The sequence below is a fragment of the Sardina pilchardus genome, chromosome 10 (genome assembly GCF_963854185.1).
Source record: "Sardina pilchardus chromosome 10, fSarPil1.1, whole genome shotgun sequence".
In the NCBI taxonomy this organism is placed as follows: domain Eukaryota; kingdom Metazoa; phylum Chordata; class Actinopteri; order Clupeiformes; family Clupeidae; genus Sardina; species Sardina pilchardus.
In genome coordinates, this window is record NC_085003.1 from 459,089 (window position 1) to 474,779 (window position 15,691).

General features: G+C 40.0%; 1 protein-coding gene across 2 annotated transcripts in view; it reads right to left on the reverse strand.

The window, feature by feature from the left end:
- The window catches only part of cep41 (centrosomal protein 41), an 88,991-nt gene that overhangs the window by 44,980 nt on the left and 28,320 nt on the right, over window positions 1–15,691 (reverse strand). For both annotated transcript variants that reach the window (XR_009940433.1, XM_062547675.1), the window contains exons 4-7: window positions 13,964–14,011; window positions 13,637–13,698; window positions 13,404–13,464; window positions 276–411 (exon numbers count right to left, since the gene is read on the reverse strand). Coding sequence is in view for 1 of the 2 variants with exons in the window: in XM_062547675.1 (XP_062403659.1) it covers window positions 276–411; window positions 13,404–13,464; window positions 13,637–13,698; window positions 13,964–14,011 (307 nt within the window). In the remaining variant the exon portion in view is untranslated. The remainder of the gene's footprint in view (window positions 1–275; window positions 412–13,403; window positions 13,465–13,636; window positions 13,699–13,963; window positions 14,012–15,691) is intronic.

The following is a 15,691-nucleotide window of genomic DNA, read 5'->3' on the forward strand; positions in this document are numbered from 1 at the left end:
AGCATGGCTAGCATAGAGTACAAATAGCCACGCAGATTACATTTCCTAGCCAGATACTAACTGCGTATTGGGGCAAAGCACTGCTACTTGGGTGCAGAGATATCCCGCAACACGAGTACTGTCTCACTCGCCACAGCACATACATTTCTTCACCCAAGAAGGAGTGCTCATTCAGCAAACAAAGTAATCCACCTTAATTACCTAATTGAGATCATAAAAAGTATATTCAAATATATTCAAAAGAGTAGCCTCATGAAAAAAAAGCCTTGCTTTACCTCTGAAGCGTGGATCTAGGAGAAACAGAATCTCCACAGTCATCATTACTGAACTGCTCTGGTGAGGGCTGCTGTATCCTACTTGATGTCTTTGTAAAATGGATTACATCTGTTTCTGGTTGTCCACAGGAATCATCTGTTCATCAAAAAAAAAAAAAAATCAACATTTCTTTCCTGACAGTCTCATAATTCCTAAACATTGACATGGTTAAAACATGTTACTGATGGACAAGAGACAATGCACCCTAAGGCCCAATCCTATTTCTCACATTTACCCCTACCACTGAAAACTGAATTGGAAAGTACAAAAAGGTTACTGCTGGTTTATTTACTGCACATTGGACCTGGCAATAACTGAAGCCTATTCACTCGCATCCTGTGATACACAGTTTTAGTGAGATTGGGGTGAGGGGGGGATTCTCCCCTTTGTTTTTTTGCTTCTTCTTCTTCTTCTTCTTCTTCTGCGTTTCAGTTGTGAACATCTGTGAAGGGTATTCTGCCGTTCCAGCTTCTGACACACCCTGATCGCGCAAGTTCAAAATTAAGGCGGCCTTATGAAAGAGGCGTGATTTATTTTCAAAAGAACCAGACTGATCCACCACCTCCTTAACTTAGGTTGATGTGAAAACATGGAATGACCTGAATGCCATTTAAATCCAGAAAGAACACCAACCAGTCTTTGATTTTGAAAATGTAACCAAGGTGAATAAAGAACAGCCTACAGTAAAATGGTGTGTCATCACATAGCCTAACAAAGAAATGACCTTTGCAATGAAGTTTGTTTATAAAGAGTCAAAACTTGCTTGAGGTGTGTAGATTCATAATTCAACTCTAACTCCTATCATGCATAAATTACCGATTTTTAAGTGAAGGGAAGAATTCACTCAAAGTGAAATGCGCATAGTTGCAACTTTTTTTGGACTTACGCACTCTTACAGTGTTGAGGGTTGATAATGCACCTTTTGCCGCGGGACTCCCGAAGAGATCCCGTAGGCTGTCAAGCCGATTTTTTTCAAGGCTAAGGCAAGGTACACAAACAACCACCAAGTGGCAGAAAGTTTCAACCCGCATTTCAACTGCATTTAATGATTTAATCATTAAAATGAAGGTGATGACTGGCGAAATTAATCAAACGACGTTTCAATAAACCATTGTTGAAATGAATGAAAATGGTTTTAGAAAGTCGCCTATAGGCCTATCAGGAAACAGCCTTTCCGACTCGATAGGCAACCTTAGATTAATTCATTATGGTTACAAGACCGCATTTCCGTGAATAGGCTATAGTTGTCAAGGCGAAGACGAAAGAGATGGACAAGATGGACATTAGGCTACATTTATATGCTAGGAATACTTAGAAATGTTTATAGGCTATTTTAAAACGGAGGCATGCGTTCATTTTAACCGGGGACGCTGGATGTGACCCTACTCAGCCCTTTTCGTTATCACAGATTTTGTCCCCACCACTTTGACAATTGAAAATAAAATGTATTTAACATAAATCTCTTTAAAGGTAAACTATGCAACGTTTTTCAGTTAATCAATTCGTTCCATACTGTTATATATGATTAAATGAGTCATTACCGGTCGAACGGTGTTTTTTTCGGCCGCCCTAGTGGTCTGTAGCGGTAGAACCACACTTGCAACTTCAGGGCTCGGGCACGCACCCATGCTCTACTCCAGGAAGTGTCGTGTAAAGTCTCATGAAAAGGCACGGCAGACTGACCGATTGAGGAGTTTTGTAAAATATACACGCTAAAGCTGTAGGGCAGGGCTATTCAACTTCAGTACCAAGAGGGCCGAATGGAAAAATCACTGGGTTTTCAGGGGCCACATAAAATAAGACGCCGCAAAATAATTGTATCCAACAATATTTGATAAAATCAGAGTAAAATTCAGTTCAATTCAATTGAATTGTATACACTGGCATAGAAACTAAGAACATAGCCTATTATCCATATCCATAAAAAAAATCTTCTCAGACAGGTGATAGGCTGCCACACAAACTATACAAGTATTTGAAAACACCCAGGCTAACCTATTTCATACCTGATGTCTGATAGCTGCCATATCATGCATCAGTGGGAAAAATTGCAGCGTTGATTTAACTAGCCTACTTCAAGATATTTAGGCTCATAAGTGTTTCAAACACACACAGTAGCCTACAGCGCCAATCTCTCAAATATACTTAGCATTGAATTTAAAGAAAAAGGAATGCCAGCTCTGCCTCTGTTTATCTATTTCACGATTTCTTACCGCCAAAGATTCTAAACTTCGAGCCTGCGCAAATCACAAACAATAACATTCCCACGAGTGGAGTGAAGATGGCTCTGTCTAAAGAAACGTCTAATTGACAACGAGAATCGTTCATTTTACCCTCTGCAACAAGTACGAGACTTTCATGTTTATTGTGCAATGAATGCATCGCTGTAAAGAAGGAATATAAAGTCAAGAGGCAATTCTCTACAAACCACAGCTCCTTTACTAACTTTCTTGAGGGCTCGGAGGAACGGACACCGGGTATGATTGTAACATTTTTGATTTGCGCACGCTCGAGGTTTAGAATCTTTGGCGGTAAGAAATCGTAATTTAATCAACATTTAATGATAACATTTAAAACTAGTTACACATTTGGAAATGTCAGTTTGTGTAGTGATGTGCTGTGTTCTCTGAGTGAAGATAACTGGAAGAATTAGTCTGGCCAATAGGGGCGGGCCGACAGTGCGCTACTCGCCAATCATATGAAGATCTACTGTATGCACACCCGTCAAAGCAAGTTCATTCTCATGACGAGACACGCGGGCCACAGGAAATTTGAAGCGGGCCACATCTGGCCCGCGGGCCGCTAGTTGAATAGGCCTGCTGTAGGGGAAGCTCTGCAGAGAAATATACAAGCATAAAACGAGCGAAAACGAAAAGTGAAAGCGAAACCGGCAATGAAATCGCCAATCCTGCATAGTATACCTTTAACACATGCCTACGCTTGTCACTTTACTTATAACCGTAGGGTATATGTGTAGCAGGCTGTACCTGGCAGGATACAGCAGTCTGCTTTGAGTGGCCCGTAGTTAACGGCAGAGCCAATTGGGGTGACGAAGCCCCTTTATAAACGGGGACTTTTCTTTTGACGAGTGACGTCATCGGCACCCGATGCTTGTCCTGTTTACCTGGTTGTCTGTCCATCTTAGCGCTGCAGGTAAGGAATGACTGGGTCCAGTCACTTTCACATCTTTTTGGGTTTCCAACAAGGGCTTATAGGTAATATTTCCTCCCGTAGAGTCCCCTGTGCTGCAGTAGCCCTTCCATGAAGTGTGCCCTGCAATTGGCCATCAGAGCTTGGGGCCTGAGACGCAGTGTGGTTAATCGGAGGTATGTTGCCACCGCGAGAATCAGCTGATTGGTATTACTAACATATGTTTTAATGGGTATTTTATGTATTTCAGGGAGTGCTATTTAGCCGGGCTGTGACTGCTGGTTGGCTACATCGGCGCTGAACAGCTGCTGCTTTGCGGATATGTATTTTGTGTACGGGTTGCAATTGTGACCGCCCGACTGCCCATTCCGACTTGTAATTGTTAGCCGGTGGCTAGCTTGTTGCTGTTCGTCCAACTCTGTGGATTTCGCACGGCACCTGTCTTTATTGTGAACGTGTGTTCATAGTGTGTTTGATTGTCATTACTTTGTCGTTTTGTTTCTGTCTGTCTCGTTATACGTAGTCTACATGTTCCTTTATCTGTGGTTGTTTATTTTAAACCCTCTCTGGAGGTTGTTTACATGTTCTCAATTTGTGTCCCTTACACCTGTTCCCTGTCTGTGTAGGTGCTGAGAATTGGGGAGCAGTGGGAGCAGTGTTCTGACGGTGGTGGTTCCTCTTTGGTGTGCAGTGGCAGTGTGTTCACCAAGTGTGACTTCTTCCTTGTGGTTTGAGTGTGTGTGAACCCAGCACGTGTGAGTGGGGTGCTTTTCATGGACGCTCATTGCTCGAGCCACTGCCTCCCACTGGTAGGCTTCAGCCCTATTCTCCCTCTCCCTCCTGTGTGTGTGTGTGTGTGTGCGTGCGCGTGTGTGTGTGCGTGTGCTTTGTGAATAGTGTAAGTGTGTGTAGGCCTTGTTTGATTTGGTGTGCAGTGCATTGTGATTGCTGTGAATACGTTTGCTGTGAAGTCCAAAAACCTGTTGTGTGAAGTATTACAGTGTGTGTGTGTGTGCTCTGTGGCTTTTATAAATAAAAAGCTATACTTTTGTACTGGACCACTGTCTCTGGCTAAATCCATCACGAACCTGAGTGCCTTTTGTTATAGAGAGAACTAATTCTTTGGGTGCAAGTCCCATCGTGGCGTAGTCTGCTACTTAGTTATGTCCCACTTGCCACACATGCACGGAGAAGATCTAGCATTTTGTACCATTGTAACTAGGGATGTAACGATTACCGGTGTGACGGTAAACCATGATAAAAATGTTGACGATAACAATTACCGTGTTCATATCTAATATCATTATTATCACGGTTGACACTACGGTGTGGTAACCGCGTGTTTAATTCTTCCCAGCTTCATCCGAGCACGCTTTTGGTACAAGCTGGTAGGCTACTATGAAACAAAACTGTACCTTACTAATTCTGTTGTCTAATTGATGGATTTAACCATGACTTGGATAAGGCTACACCTGCTTTTAAAGGGCGCAACATTTTCACCCCAAAACGTGCGCTGTATCATGTAGCCACTCTGCGTCTTTTTATACGCCTACACGTTCACATTAAATCTAGGCTATTCCACTAACGTTATCAGGAGAATGCCGTGAAGTGTTATGTTGAGCGCTGGGTGTCACTCATTGGATATAACAGATATACCAAACTCCAAATCATAGCTACAGTATAAGCAGCCAATTTAACATTTCCAACCGAGGAAAAAGTGAGCACAATGCCACGGTAACCTACCTACAGTAGGCTATGGAATTTAGTTCATTTAGGCCTAGTGTTTAATTCAATTTCCGAAAAAAGCTACACAGCCTATTGGGAAAATTTTTACACGTTGAGAGAGTTCCATCTAGGTAACTATCCCGTTAGCTCACGCTATCATTAATAGGCCTACAGTAGCCTAGTGCTCACCAAATCATAGAAGTTAACATTGCAAGACACTTATCTTTTCTATGATCCCAGCAATATTTTCTTTCAGTTGTTAATTTTTTGAACATTCATTTTATTCAATGAAAACGGATATCCTTGAACTATGTGTGACTACTATCCTAAAACCGAATGAAGGTTAATATAATTACTTCACGTATCTCTTAAAGTGACAGGCACTCAATTAGACTACACAACACCCCTGTAATGTCATTAAAGACAAGTGTAATAGTTTAAAAATCAATATGAAGTATTCAAATTACTGATTTTTTTTTAGCTATAAGTAATTATGCAGATCCTAACATATTATAAACTATTAGCAAAATATATAAAGTTTATGAATTCAAAATATGCAATAAAAACAAGACAAGCCATTTTCTGTGTGTGTGGAGGGTTGAGCAGAGACAAGGATTGCCATTGCTGTGAATGATCGGTATCCTGCTGAAGGCAATAAGGGTTTGCCTATATTTTTAATGTAATAAACACTGTCACACTTTTTTTTTTAAATACCGTGATAATACCGAAAACCGTGATAATTTTGGTCACTATAACCGTGGGGTTAAATTTTCATACCGTTACATCCCTAATTGTAACAATGGATGGTCAGATATGCGATAGGGCAGTGAGGGTGATTCATTGTAACCATTGACTAGTAGGCCTAGCTCCGCAAAATACATTTCTAGCAACTTATATAGATCTAGGTATGCATGTTCATGTTGATTCAGAGATAGGCATAGACTACCGTAGGCTACTGTGCGTCAAGCTATACGACAGCATTTTATCATGTGGTGAATTAATGACTAACGTCAGTTTAACATGTCAGAACTTTTGATCGGCGTTTCAAGTGCATGCCGCGAATATCAAATAAACTCGACTGACTGAATCCCTTATATTTGTTGGCAACTGTTAAAATATTCAAAGCCATGCACTGGTAAGGCATGGCCCATTTGTAGGAATTAAGTTTGAAAAATGTCTCTGCCCCCCGCGGAAGTAGCTGTGGCGCTACTGGTTGAGGCACCTGTGCCGCACGCCGGGGACCCGGGTTCATCTCCCACTCCGTGATCCTCTCCAGATCCCATGAAGAAAAGGCATAAATCACTCCAAAAAAACATATATATATAAAAAAAAATGAAAGATGCTCTCAGTTTTGCGATTTTTTTTATGTTTACGATGTCTGCTGAAAAGAGCTACATTTTTTTCTAAATTTTAAGTTAACTATGTGAATTCCTGGTTCAGCATTCACACACACATTTTCACATTTACATAATTAGTGTCAGGCTCAAGTGTCTGTCGAGAGAGAGGGGGGAGGGAGGCAGTCGTCCTCAATGCCGCATATAGGTACAGGGTATCTGCACATTTTTTATCAACAAATTTAATGACTTTTAAGACCTTTTTAAGACCTCTAAGAATAAAAATTAAGACCATTACCACGGCAAAAATATATAAATATAAAGTACACTCTAGGCTGTTCAGTTTACCAAAGCACATTTGTATTTGAGTGACAGCGCAAATAGTGCACGTCAGGCAACTGCCTTCTCAATACTACAACAATACTGCTGTAAATAACGTACAAACAGTGTGTAAACAAATCAAGTTGCAAATTACAAGTTAAACACAGTTAAAAAAAATGGACAGGGCTCCCGACTAACTTTTTGCGTTGGTTGCACTGGTGCACCTAACTTTTTTTTCAGGTGCACCAGCACAAAATTTAGATGCACCCACATTTTTCATTGCATAGCTTTCTAACAGCAAAAGGTCACATTTCTATCGCACTCCTTTCATATAATGTGAATGATTTTTTATAAATATATTTGATAAAAAATCATTCACATTATATATATAATCATTCAAACTAAATAACCCCCCTCCCCCATTTTTTCCCCTTTACTTTCTATATACTGACATTTCTGATATTTTATGCAGATTATATAGCCTACTATTTGTATTACAACTCTAGGCCTACCTCTTTAATTCAGCTGTCTGATTGATGCCTCAAAATATTGTAAACAAAGTAGCATAGTTGGCTAGCTTATCATAGTCTACTGGTTGGACTGTTCGGTTTCCCCCACATGTGTTTAAGTTTCAAGGTAGGCTGATACTTTTTCTCCTTGGGACAGGTCCTTTTAATCTTGGAGTTAGAAAACATTGGTGATGAGATGATCACTCAACTTGAATGCAAGAGTTTTAATAAAATGTGCAGCATGCTATGATGCTAACCGGATTTCATGATAATTTAGCTAGTCGTCATTGCTTTTTTCACGATTGTGAATGTTTTATTTGGATTAAATGTGCATGTCGAGGGGTGGGTGTCCATTGAGCGCGCACGAGAGAGAGAGAGAGAGAAAGAGAGAGGGCCAAGCCGAGGAGGTTTAATTCTATATTGTTTGGTAAAGTTGCACGCATAGTCTACAATGAAAACAGGCGAAAGAAATGTATGCTCTCACCCGAAAAGCGTCAGGTGCACCATTGCAACCTCGAATATTTTTCAGTCGCATTCTTAAAAATCTTGGCTCGCGTCTGCCACTCTGAAACACTATCTCCGTCTGTAGGAACGCACACGCTACTTTTTACTGTGTTGTTATATTGTAACACCCACAATATTTGAGTGTGTCTACATTTGCAAAGCTGACGAAACGGACTCGGCACGACATGAAATTTAAGACCTCCTCATCGGAAATTCTAGAATTCAAGACATTTCAAGACCTTGAAAATCCCAAAAAATAAATAAGACTTTTTAAGACTTTTTAAGGACCCGCGGGGACCCTGAGGTAATGTCTAAGTGAACTGGTTAGACAAGTGTGGGGGAGGGGGAATGCTCACACAAGACAATTGCTCTTCATGATGCTGTTACAATGGATAGTCCTACAGACGGCTGTCGATTTTTAAATGTAGCCTACATCACTTGCGAAATCAGAAGTGGCACATAGCCTAGTTATTAGGCTACTGGATTTAATATAGCAAGTCCATAGACTTTGTTCATCCTACAGTCATGGTTGAAATTGTTGGCACCCCATGCTAAAGTTGACTAAAAAGAGGAATATAAAATCATCTTTTGGAAATTGATTTTAATGGCTTAAGTAATAAAATGAGGAAAAATCCAACCTTTAAGGACACACCAATTTTCTTTGTGAATGAATAATGTATCATAAATAAATAAATGTAAATGTTCTTCCCAAAATACTGGGGTCAAAAATATTGGCACCCCTATGTAACCCTATGGGAATTTAACATATAGGGTTAGGCAGTTTTTTATTTTTAAAGGCCACTTATTTCATGGATCCAGGATACATCCTGATAAAGTTCCCTTGGTCTTTAGAACTAAAATTGACCCACATCATCACACACCCTTCACCATACCTAGAGATAGGCATGGTGTTTTGTTCAGTTAGTCTATTAGCTTGTTTGATTTGCATTGAGTTCAATGAGCATCAAACAGGCTAATAAGAAAACTGTAGAAAAATGCAACCTTCAACTCTAAGTGAATTTTAAGGTGGGAAACTGACTGAGAAATAATTATTCTTCATAAAATCACCTATTCCACAATTATTGGCACCCCTAACAATTCCTAGTAAATAAATGTAATTAAAGTATTTCTGTAATTTCTGTCATTTCTACAGTAGTTTACAAAGTCAATCAGAGTATGTAGGAACATTTATTTAGTCATTCTTAACATCCTGTTTCCCTGGTCTATAAATATGACGTGACACAGAGGCCATTTCTCTTCAACATGGGAAAGACAAAGGAACACACTGTTCAAGTAAGGCAGATGTGTGTCGACCTTCACAAGTAAGGCAATGGCTACAAGAAAATAGCCACTCATACACGTGCCCATATCTATGGTCAGAGGAATCGTTACAAAGTTTAAAACAACTCGAGCAGGCCCCGGCAGTGGCGCAACTGGCTGGGGCACCTGCACCGTGCGCCGGCGACCCGGGTTCGATTCCCGCCCCGTGGTCCTTTCCGGATCCCGCCCCGACTCTCTCTCCCACTCGCTTCCTGTCATTCTCTCTACTGTCCTGTCCATTAAAGGCATAAAAAAAAAAAGCCCAAAAAATAATCTTAAAAAAAAAAAAAAAAAAAAAACAACTCGAGCAGTGGTAAATAGGCCTGGAAGAGGACACAAGTTTATTTTGCCACCACGCATAGTGAGGAGGATGGTAAGAGAAATTTAAAAATCTCCAAAACTCACTGTTACAGAATTGCATCAAATGGTTGCATCTTGGGGTCACAAAGTCTCCAAAACAACCATCAGGCGCTATCTACATGCCAACAAGTTGTTTGGGAGGCATGCACGGAAAAAAACCTTTCTCACTCAAAATCATAAGCACAAACGTCTGGAGCGGTACTGGGCCTTCAACTGGGACCGTGTGCTTTGGTCAGATGAGACAAAGTTAGAGGTTTTTGGCAACAAACACTCTAAGTGGGTCTGGCGTAACAAAAAGATGAGTATGCAGAACAGCACCTCATGCCCACTGTGAAGTATGGGGGAGGATCGGTGATGCTGTGGGCCTGTTTCTCTTCCAAAGGGCCTGGGAACCTTGTTAGGGTGCATGGCATCATGAATGCTTTGAAATACCAGGACATTTTAAATCAAAATCTGGTGGCCTCTGCCCGAAAGCTGAAGATGGGTCGTCACTGGGTCTTTCGTAAGGGATAATGTATAGAACGCCGGTCATTATCGGAAAATAATTCCCGACAGGATGAACTGAACCCCGACGCGCAGCGGAGGGGTTTTGCTTCGTCCTGAAGGGAATTATTTTCCAATAATGACCGGCGTTCTATACATTATCCCGCTTATTATATGGCTACTTGCCAAAACGAGAAGAAACGTACCATAATGTGTCTTTAGCAATGACTTAGCTACCGTTTCGTGGCTTCCGCTAACAAAATAAATAGTTCGCCACACAGATAGAACGTGACTGTTGCCATTGACAGCGGTCATTATTTTTTTCAGAGGTCCTCTATCAAGAAATAATGACCGGTAGAACGTTGGGAAATCCCATTCAAGTCAATGGGGCGTTCTACTTGCATTGTGAAGAGCCGTATAATAAACCAAGATAATGACCCTAAACATATGACCCATTTCTGTGTAGACTTGTTCACCAGACACCGTATCAAGCTCCTACCATGGCCATTTCAGTTCCCAGACCTCAACCCCATTGAAAACCTGTGGGGTGAGTTGAAGAGGAGAGTGCAGAGGAGAGAACCCAGGTCGTTGGATGATTTGGAGATTTTGTGCAAAGAGGAATGGTCGAAGATCTCTCTTTCTGTTTTCTCTAATCTTGTGAAACATTATAAAACAAGATAAGGTGCTGTTTTATTAGCAAAAGGGGGTTGTACGAAGCATTAACATCAGGGGTGCCAATAATTGTGGCACACATGATTTGATGTAAAATAATTATTTCTTAATGTGGGATTTTTTTCCTTCTAAATAAATGCACTTGTATTAAAGGTTGGATTTTACGCTTTTTTTAATTGTGGTCCTATATTATTTGGAAAAAAAATGAATTTATCAGAAGCTAAAGAACACATCTTAACCAGGGGTGCCAATAATTATGGAGGGCACTGTATGCTTTTAAAATGAAATGTGCTGCGGGGAAGCATTGGGGAAGTCAGTTTAGGTTGTCCTGTAACACTTTGCCTCTTATTATAATCAAGAGTATACTGCCACTACGCACATAATATAAGGTTACGGGTGGATGCGAGCAACCCCATGCAAAAGAAGGCCTTAAGTTAACGGGCAGAAGGCCTGTTTACATGTCAAACATGCATTAAATCTAAGAAACGAAAAACACAAATATCACATTGTATTGTGTCGTAAACAGTTAATGAGTTCTTGGCCACCTATCGCGCAACTGCATCACGCAGTGAGCTGAAGGACCGACACTTTATTAACACAAAGCTTTGTAAAGCACTAACAACCACCCCCCAAAGTTCATTGTCCATAAGTCCAAACAATAAGCATAAGAATCTGACAGTCCAAAACGATAACGAGATCTCCCAGAAACGAAAAACAAGTTTGTGTCTCAGCTTTCGCATTTAGATAAAAGGCATCCTGTCCTGCTGTATTCCAATGAGAAAAAATCATCCACAAGGTAAGGGTCACGGTAATGCAGCATGCAGGAATCTCTAACGCACAAAACTTTGTTAAGCCGGCTCCATACATAACAATAGCTGCCGCACGCTCTCCCCGCGCCTCCATAACTAAGGGCAAACCCATTCATTCGTGCCCAAAACGAATGAATGGGTTGGGAGCGTCGCCTGGCTGTGTCGGCAGACTGCAATACAGTCGGTCTCGAGGGGTTAAATAGCGCACTTCCAGCTCTTCTCTTACCAGTAGCCTATAGCCTATAGCCATACTTTAATAATCAGATGTTCTGCTCATTTTTATAGGCTACACCTCACCAGCAAGCACGCACACAAATGGTGGTTTTGCACATCTACAATAGGCTATTAACTGGCCGGGCTATATATAATAGGCTTAGGACTGTATTTTGCCTTCGTGCAACTTTAGTTGTGCTCAATCTAAATTATTGTCAGTAAGGATAGGTCATATTACCAAATGGCGAACCTCGAAAATTATTTAGGATAGAGCCGTGTCCATTAGGCACTACAGTTATTTAGGCTATTGTTTTATTTTAGTGTTCTTTTGTCCACCATGGCAAACATAGTTGAAACGTTCGCTCTAAACAATCGGCTTTCACAATCAGCTGTAGCTGCGCCGATGATCACCATGAAAACTTGCAATGTCTATACAGAACTGCTTTCACTTCCCCGAGTCGCGCACGCAACATGCACAACAATATACCGATATTTAGCAAACACATGTATTTCCAGCTCTCAAAACTGATGAGGTCCAGATCTCAGTGGCCTCATAGCTGCCTACAGTCATGCCTAGTAAGCCTAATGATAGCCTAATAGTTATTACATTAATAGCCTATTAATGACCTCATGTCGGAATGGCACGTTGTTTGAAAAAAAAGTTAAATACCGCCACTGTGACCATGAAAACAGAAAATGGCAGAGAGGTGGGACCTTTTCCATAAAGAGACATGCCTCCACTACGACAATTGGACGTCTATGCCGGAATGAACGGCGGATACCAGCTGGGTTGTAAAACATTTGAAAACTCAACTGCAACTGCGATCTGAGATGCTGAGCGTCATGTCTCCCTTTCTCCGCTTGTCACCAGTGCGGTGTCTTCGGGTTTTATTGTGTTTTTCCGGCATGAGCCGAACCTGTATGTTATTAGGGCGGTCTTATGTTGCCCCCTTGCGGTTGCAGTTTTAATTACAAATGCTGCACCCTTCGGGATTCCCGATGTGCGGCAAAGAAAGGAGCATTCTTAACCCGTACCATCTGTACGTGCATGGGAGAATTCCCCCCATGGTGTATAGTGAATAGAAAATAGAGATTTTCCTAAAATGCTTAATGTAACAATTCAATTTAATTTTCCTTTGTATCAACATCAAACTCAGGTAGCCCAGCAGAGTACTGTTCACATAAAAATCCTTGTTTGATTATTTGATAAGCTGGTCCAGTGTTTCCCATAGATCTGAATTTTATACTGTTGGTGGTAGCATTCAATGCTAGTAGGGTGTCCGGGGGGCAAACTCCCCCAGAGGTTTTTTTCCTTTCACTTTCACAACCACTTAAAAGATTTCCTCTAGTGAAAAAAACAATATATTGGTAATTAAAAAAGGTCTCGTTGACATAGTTTATTTTCTCTCTGAATGAGGTGCTTGGTAATGTGCTGCTTAAACATGATACCTGCTGGTGCTGCTGCTGCACTCTCTCACTGACAACTTGGGACAGAAATGGAAAACAAGCTCAAATCTATTTTTTGTCTACATTTCCCAGACCACAAATAGCCAGTTATAATACCTGACTATAGCATGACAAAAATATGTTTAAGCATGGCTAAACAAATGTTATGCCGTTATGCTTACTCACTATCCTAATTTGAAATACACGGTGACTTTCTCTTACTGCATTTATGAACACAATACCTTGTTTTTCTTTTCCATTGGAAGTCTCACTCAGATCTGTGACTGAAGCAACTTGAAGAACCTGACAAATGACATTTGCCTCATTTCATACAACTTGATTCATACAACTTAGTAAACTTTTTAAAGTGAACTCTGTTTACTTATTTTACACAAGAAATGGTAAAAAGCTGGCGCAGACAAGATGTGGCACAGCAACCATCATATATCTTTATGCATGCATACATTTCACTTACCAGCTGAGCAAAAGTCGTCACTTTGAGCCTCTTGAAAAGTTCATCCTTTCTATATCTGTAATCTGTTTGTTACAATTAAGCAATAAATATTGGTTATTGCAACATCTTTTTTCCTTTTAGGGATAAGGCCTAGATCAGGTAATGAAGGAGTCAAACTAAACACTTAGCAAAATGGCACAATGGTGATGTCCCTACATGTTCTCTCATGAGACACTAACATTTCAGTCTATTAACTGTTATACTTTCATCATGTGTTTAAAGCTTCAATGAGTGGATAATCAATGTGAAACAAAAACATACAAAAGCAGGTATTGTAGAATTACATACTTTTCTTAATTTCTTCAAGTCTCTCCATTTCCTTGGTCAGACTGGAGCCTGTCGAAAACCAAACAAACATATAAAAACGTTATTGCTTTATTGTTATTATATGTGTAATAAAATAAGACTTTTGTGGTACTTTTACACTGTTTTTTTTACAAGGCTTGAAGACCTTTGAAAAATGTTTTTCATATAGTTGCCTTTACACTGAATTGCAATAAAAACTAATTTCATTACATCCACTTTACTCTCATATCACTATAAGATAAGTTAAGGTCTTCTAGAATATACCCATTGCCAATTTTGCATAGACGTTTTTAGTTAGATGAAAACTTTAAAATGTCAAGGTGTAGCAGACTGCTTCCTAGTGTCTGAAAGGCCCCCGGACCTCTGAGTATTAAAGCACTGTAATTCTGCATGTAGGCTAAAACCTTAAAATTGAAGCCCATCAACAAATACAGCGCCCTCCATAATTATTGGCACCCCTGGTTAAGATGTGTTCTTTAGCTTCTAATATTTTTTTTTTTTTTTTTCAAAATAATATAGGACCACAACTGAAAACAAACTTAAAATCCAACCTTTAATTCAAATGCATTTATTCAGAAGGAAAAAAAAATCCCACATTAAAGGGCCACTTCACCGATTAGCATTAAGCTTTGTATCTTTAGAAAACCAGTCATGTTTTTGAATGGTCATGCATCATTCCCTCAGTTTGCCTTGAGATGGGAGAAATACAAATTTCAATGTTGGACTTCCTGCTGTCAATGATGTAAAAATCATAATTTTACATCATTGAAAGCAGGAAGTCCTATTCATGGGTTTTATTGAAATCCGTATTTCTCCCATCTCAAGGCAAACTGAGGGAATGATGCATGACCATTCAAAAACATGACTGGTTTTCTAAAGATACAAAGCTTAATGCTAATCGGTGAAGTGGCCCTTTAAGAAATAATTATTTTACATCAAATCATGTGTGCCACAATTATTTTTTTTGTGACCAAATGTTTATTGGGTTTTTCTGTCTTTTTTTAAAAGAAAAAAGCATACATCCCAATACAGACAGATAGCAAGACAATATGTCAAACATAATAATTCATACATGGGTATATACACACACACACACACACGCGCATGCACACGCACGCACACACACGCACACACGCGCACACACACGCACACACACGCACACACACGCACACACACACACACACACACACACACACACACCTCCCACCCTATAACCTCCCTGTTTGCGACTGGTTTTTCCTCCCCTCACCCTCTCCCTCTCCCTCATTGATGCACATGTAGGAAAATACAACAATAAGTGTAATATGAGTATCAAGTTATGCTAGACACTTGACTCTAGAATTTGAAACAAAAAGGTACAAACCTAAATAAATGAATTAGAATAACAAAAATAGAAAATAGAATAAATAACTAAAAAATAAAAATAGACAGCAGATGATTAACTTAAATTGAATTGCGTATTTGCACAATCGCTTCAGACAGTGGATTAATCAGTTCACTTGACATATTGCGTGCTCGAGCAATTGATAATTCAAGTGAAAGTACATCCAAAAATAAACAATACCACTTTTGAATATTCAAAGTATGTGGAGGTTTCCACCTGATAACCAACATCTTCTTTGCAACAGTTAATCCATTAAACAATAATACTTTTTGATACCTGGTTAATTTTAGAGCACAATCATCATTTAACAGTACTATATGTGGAAG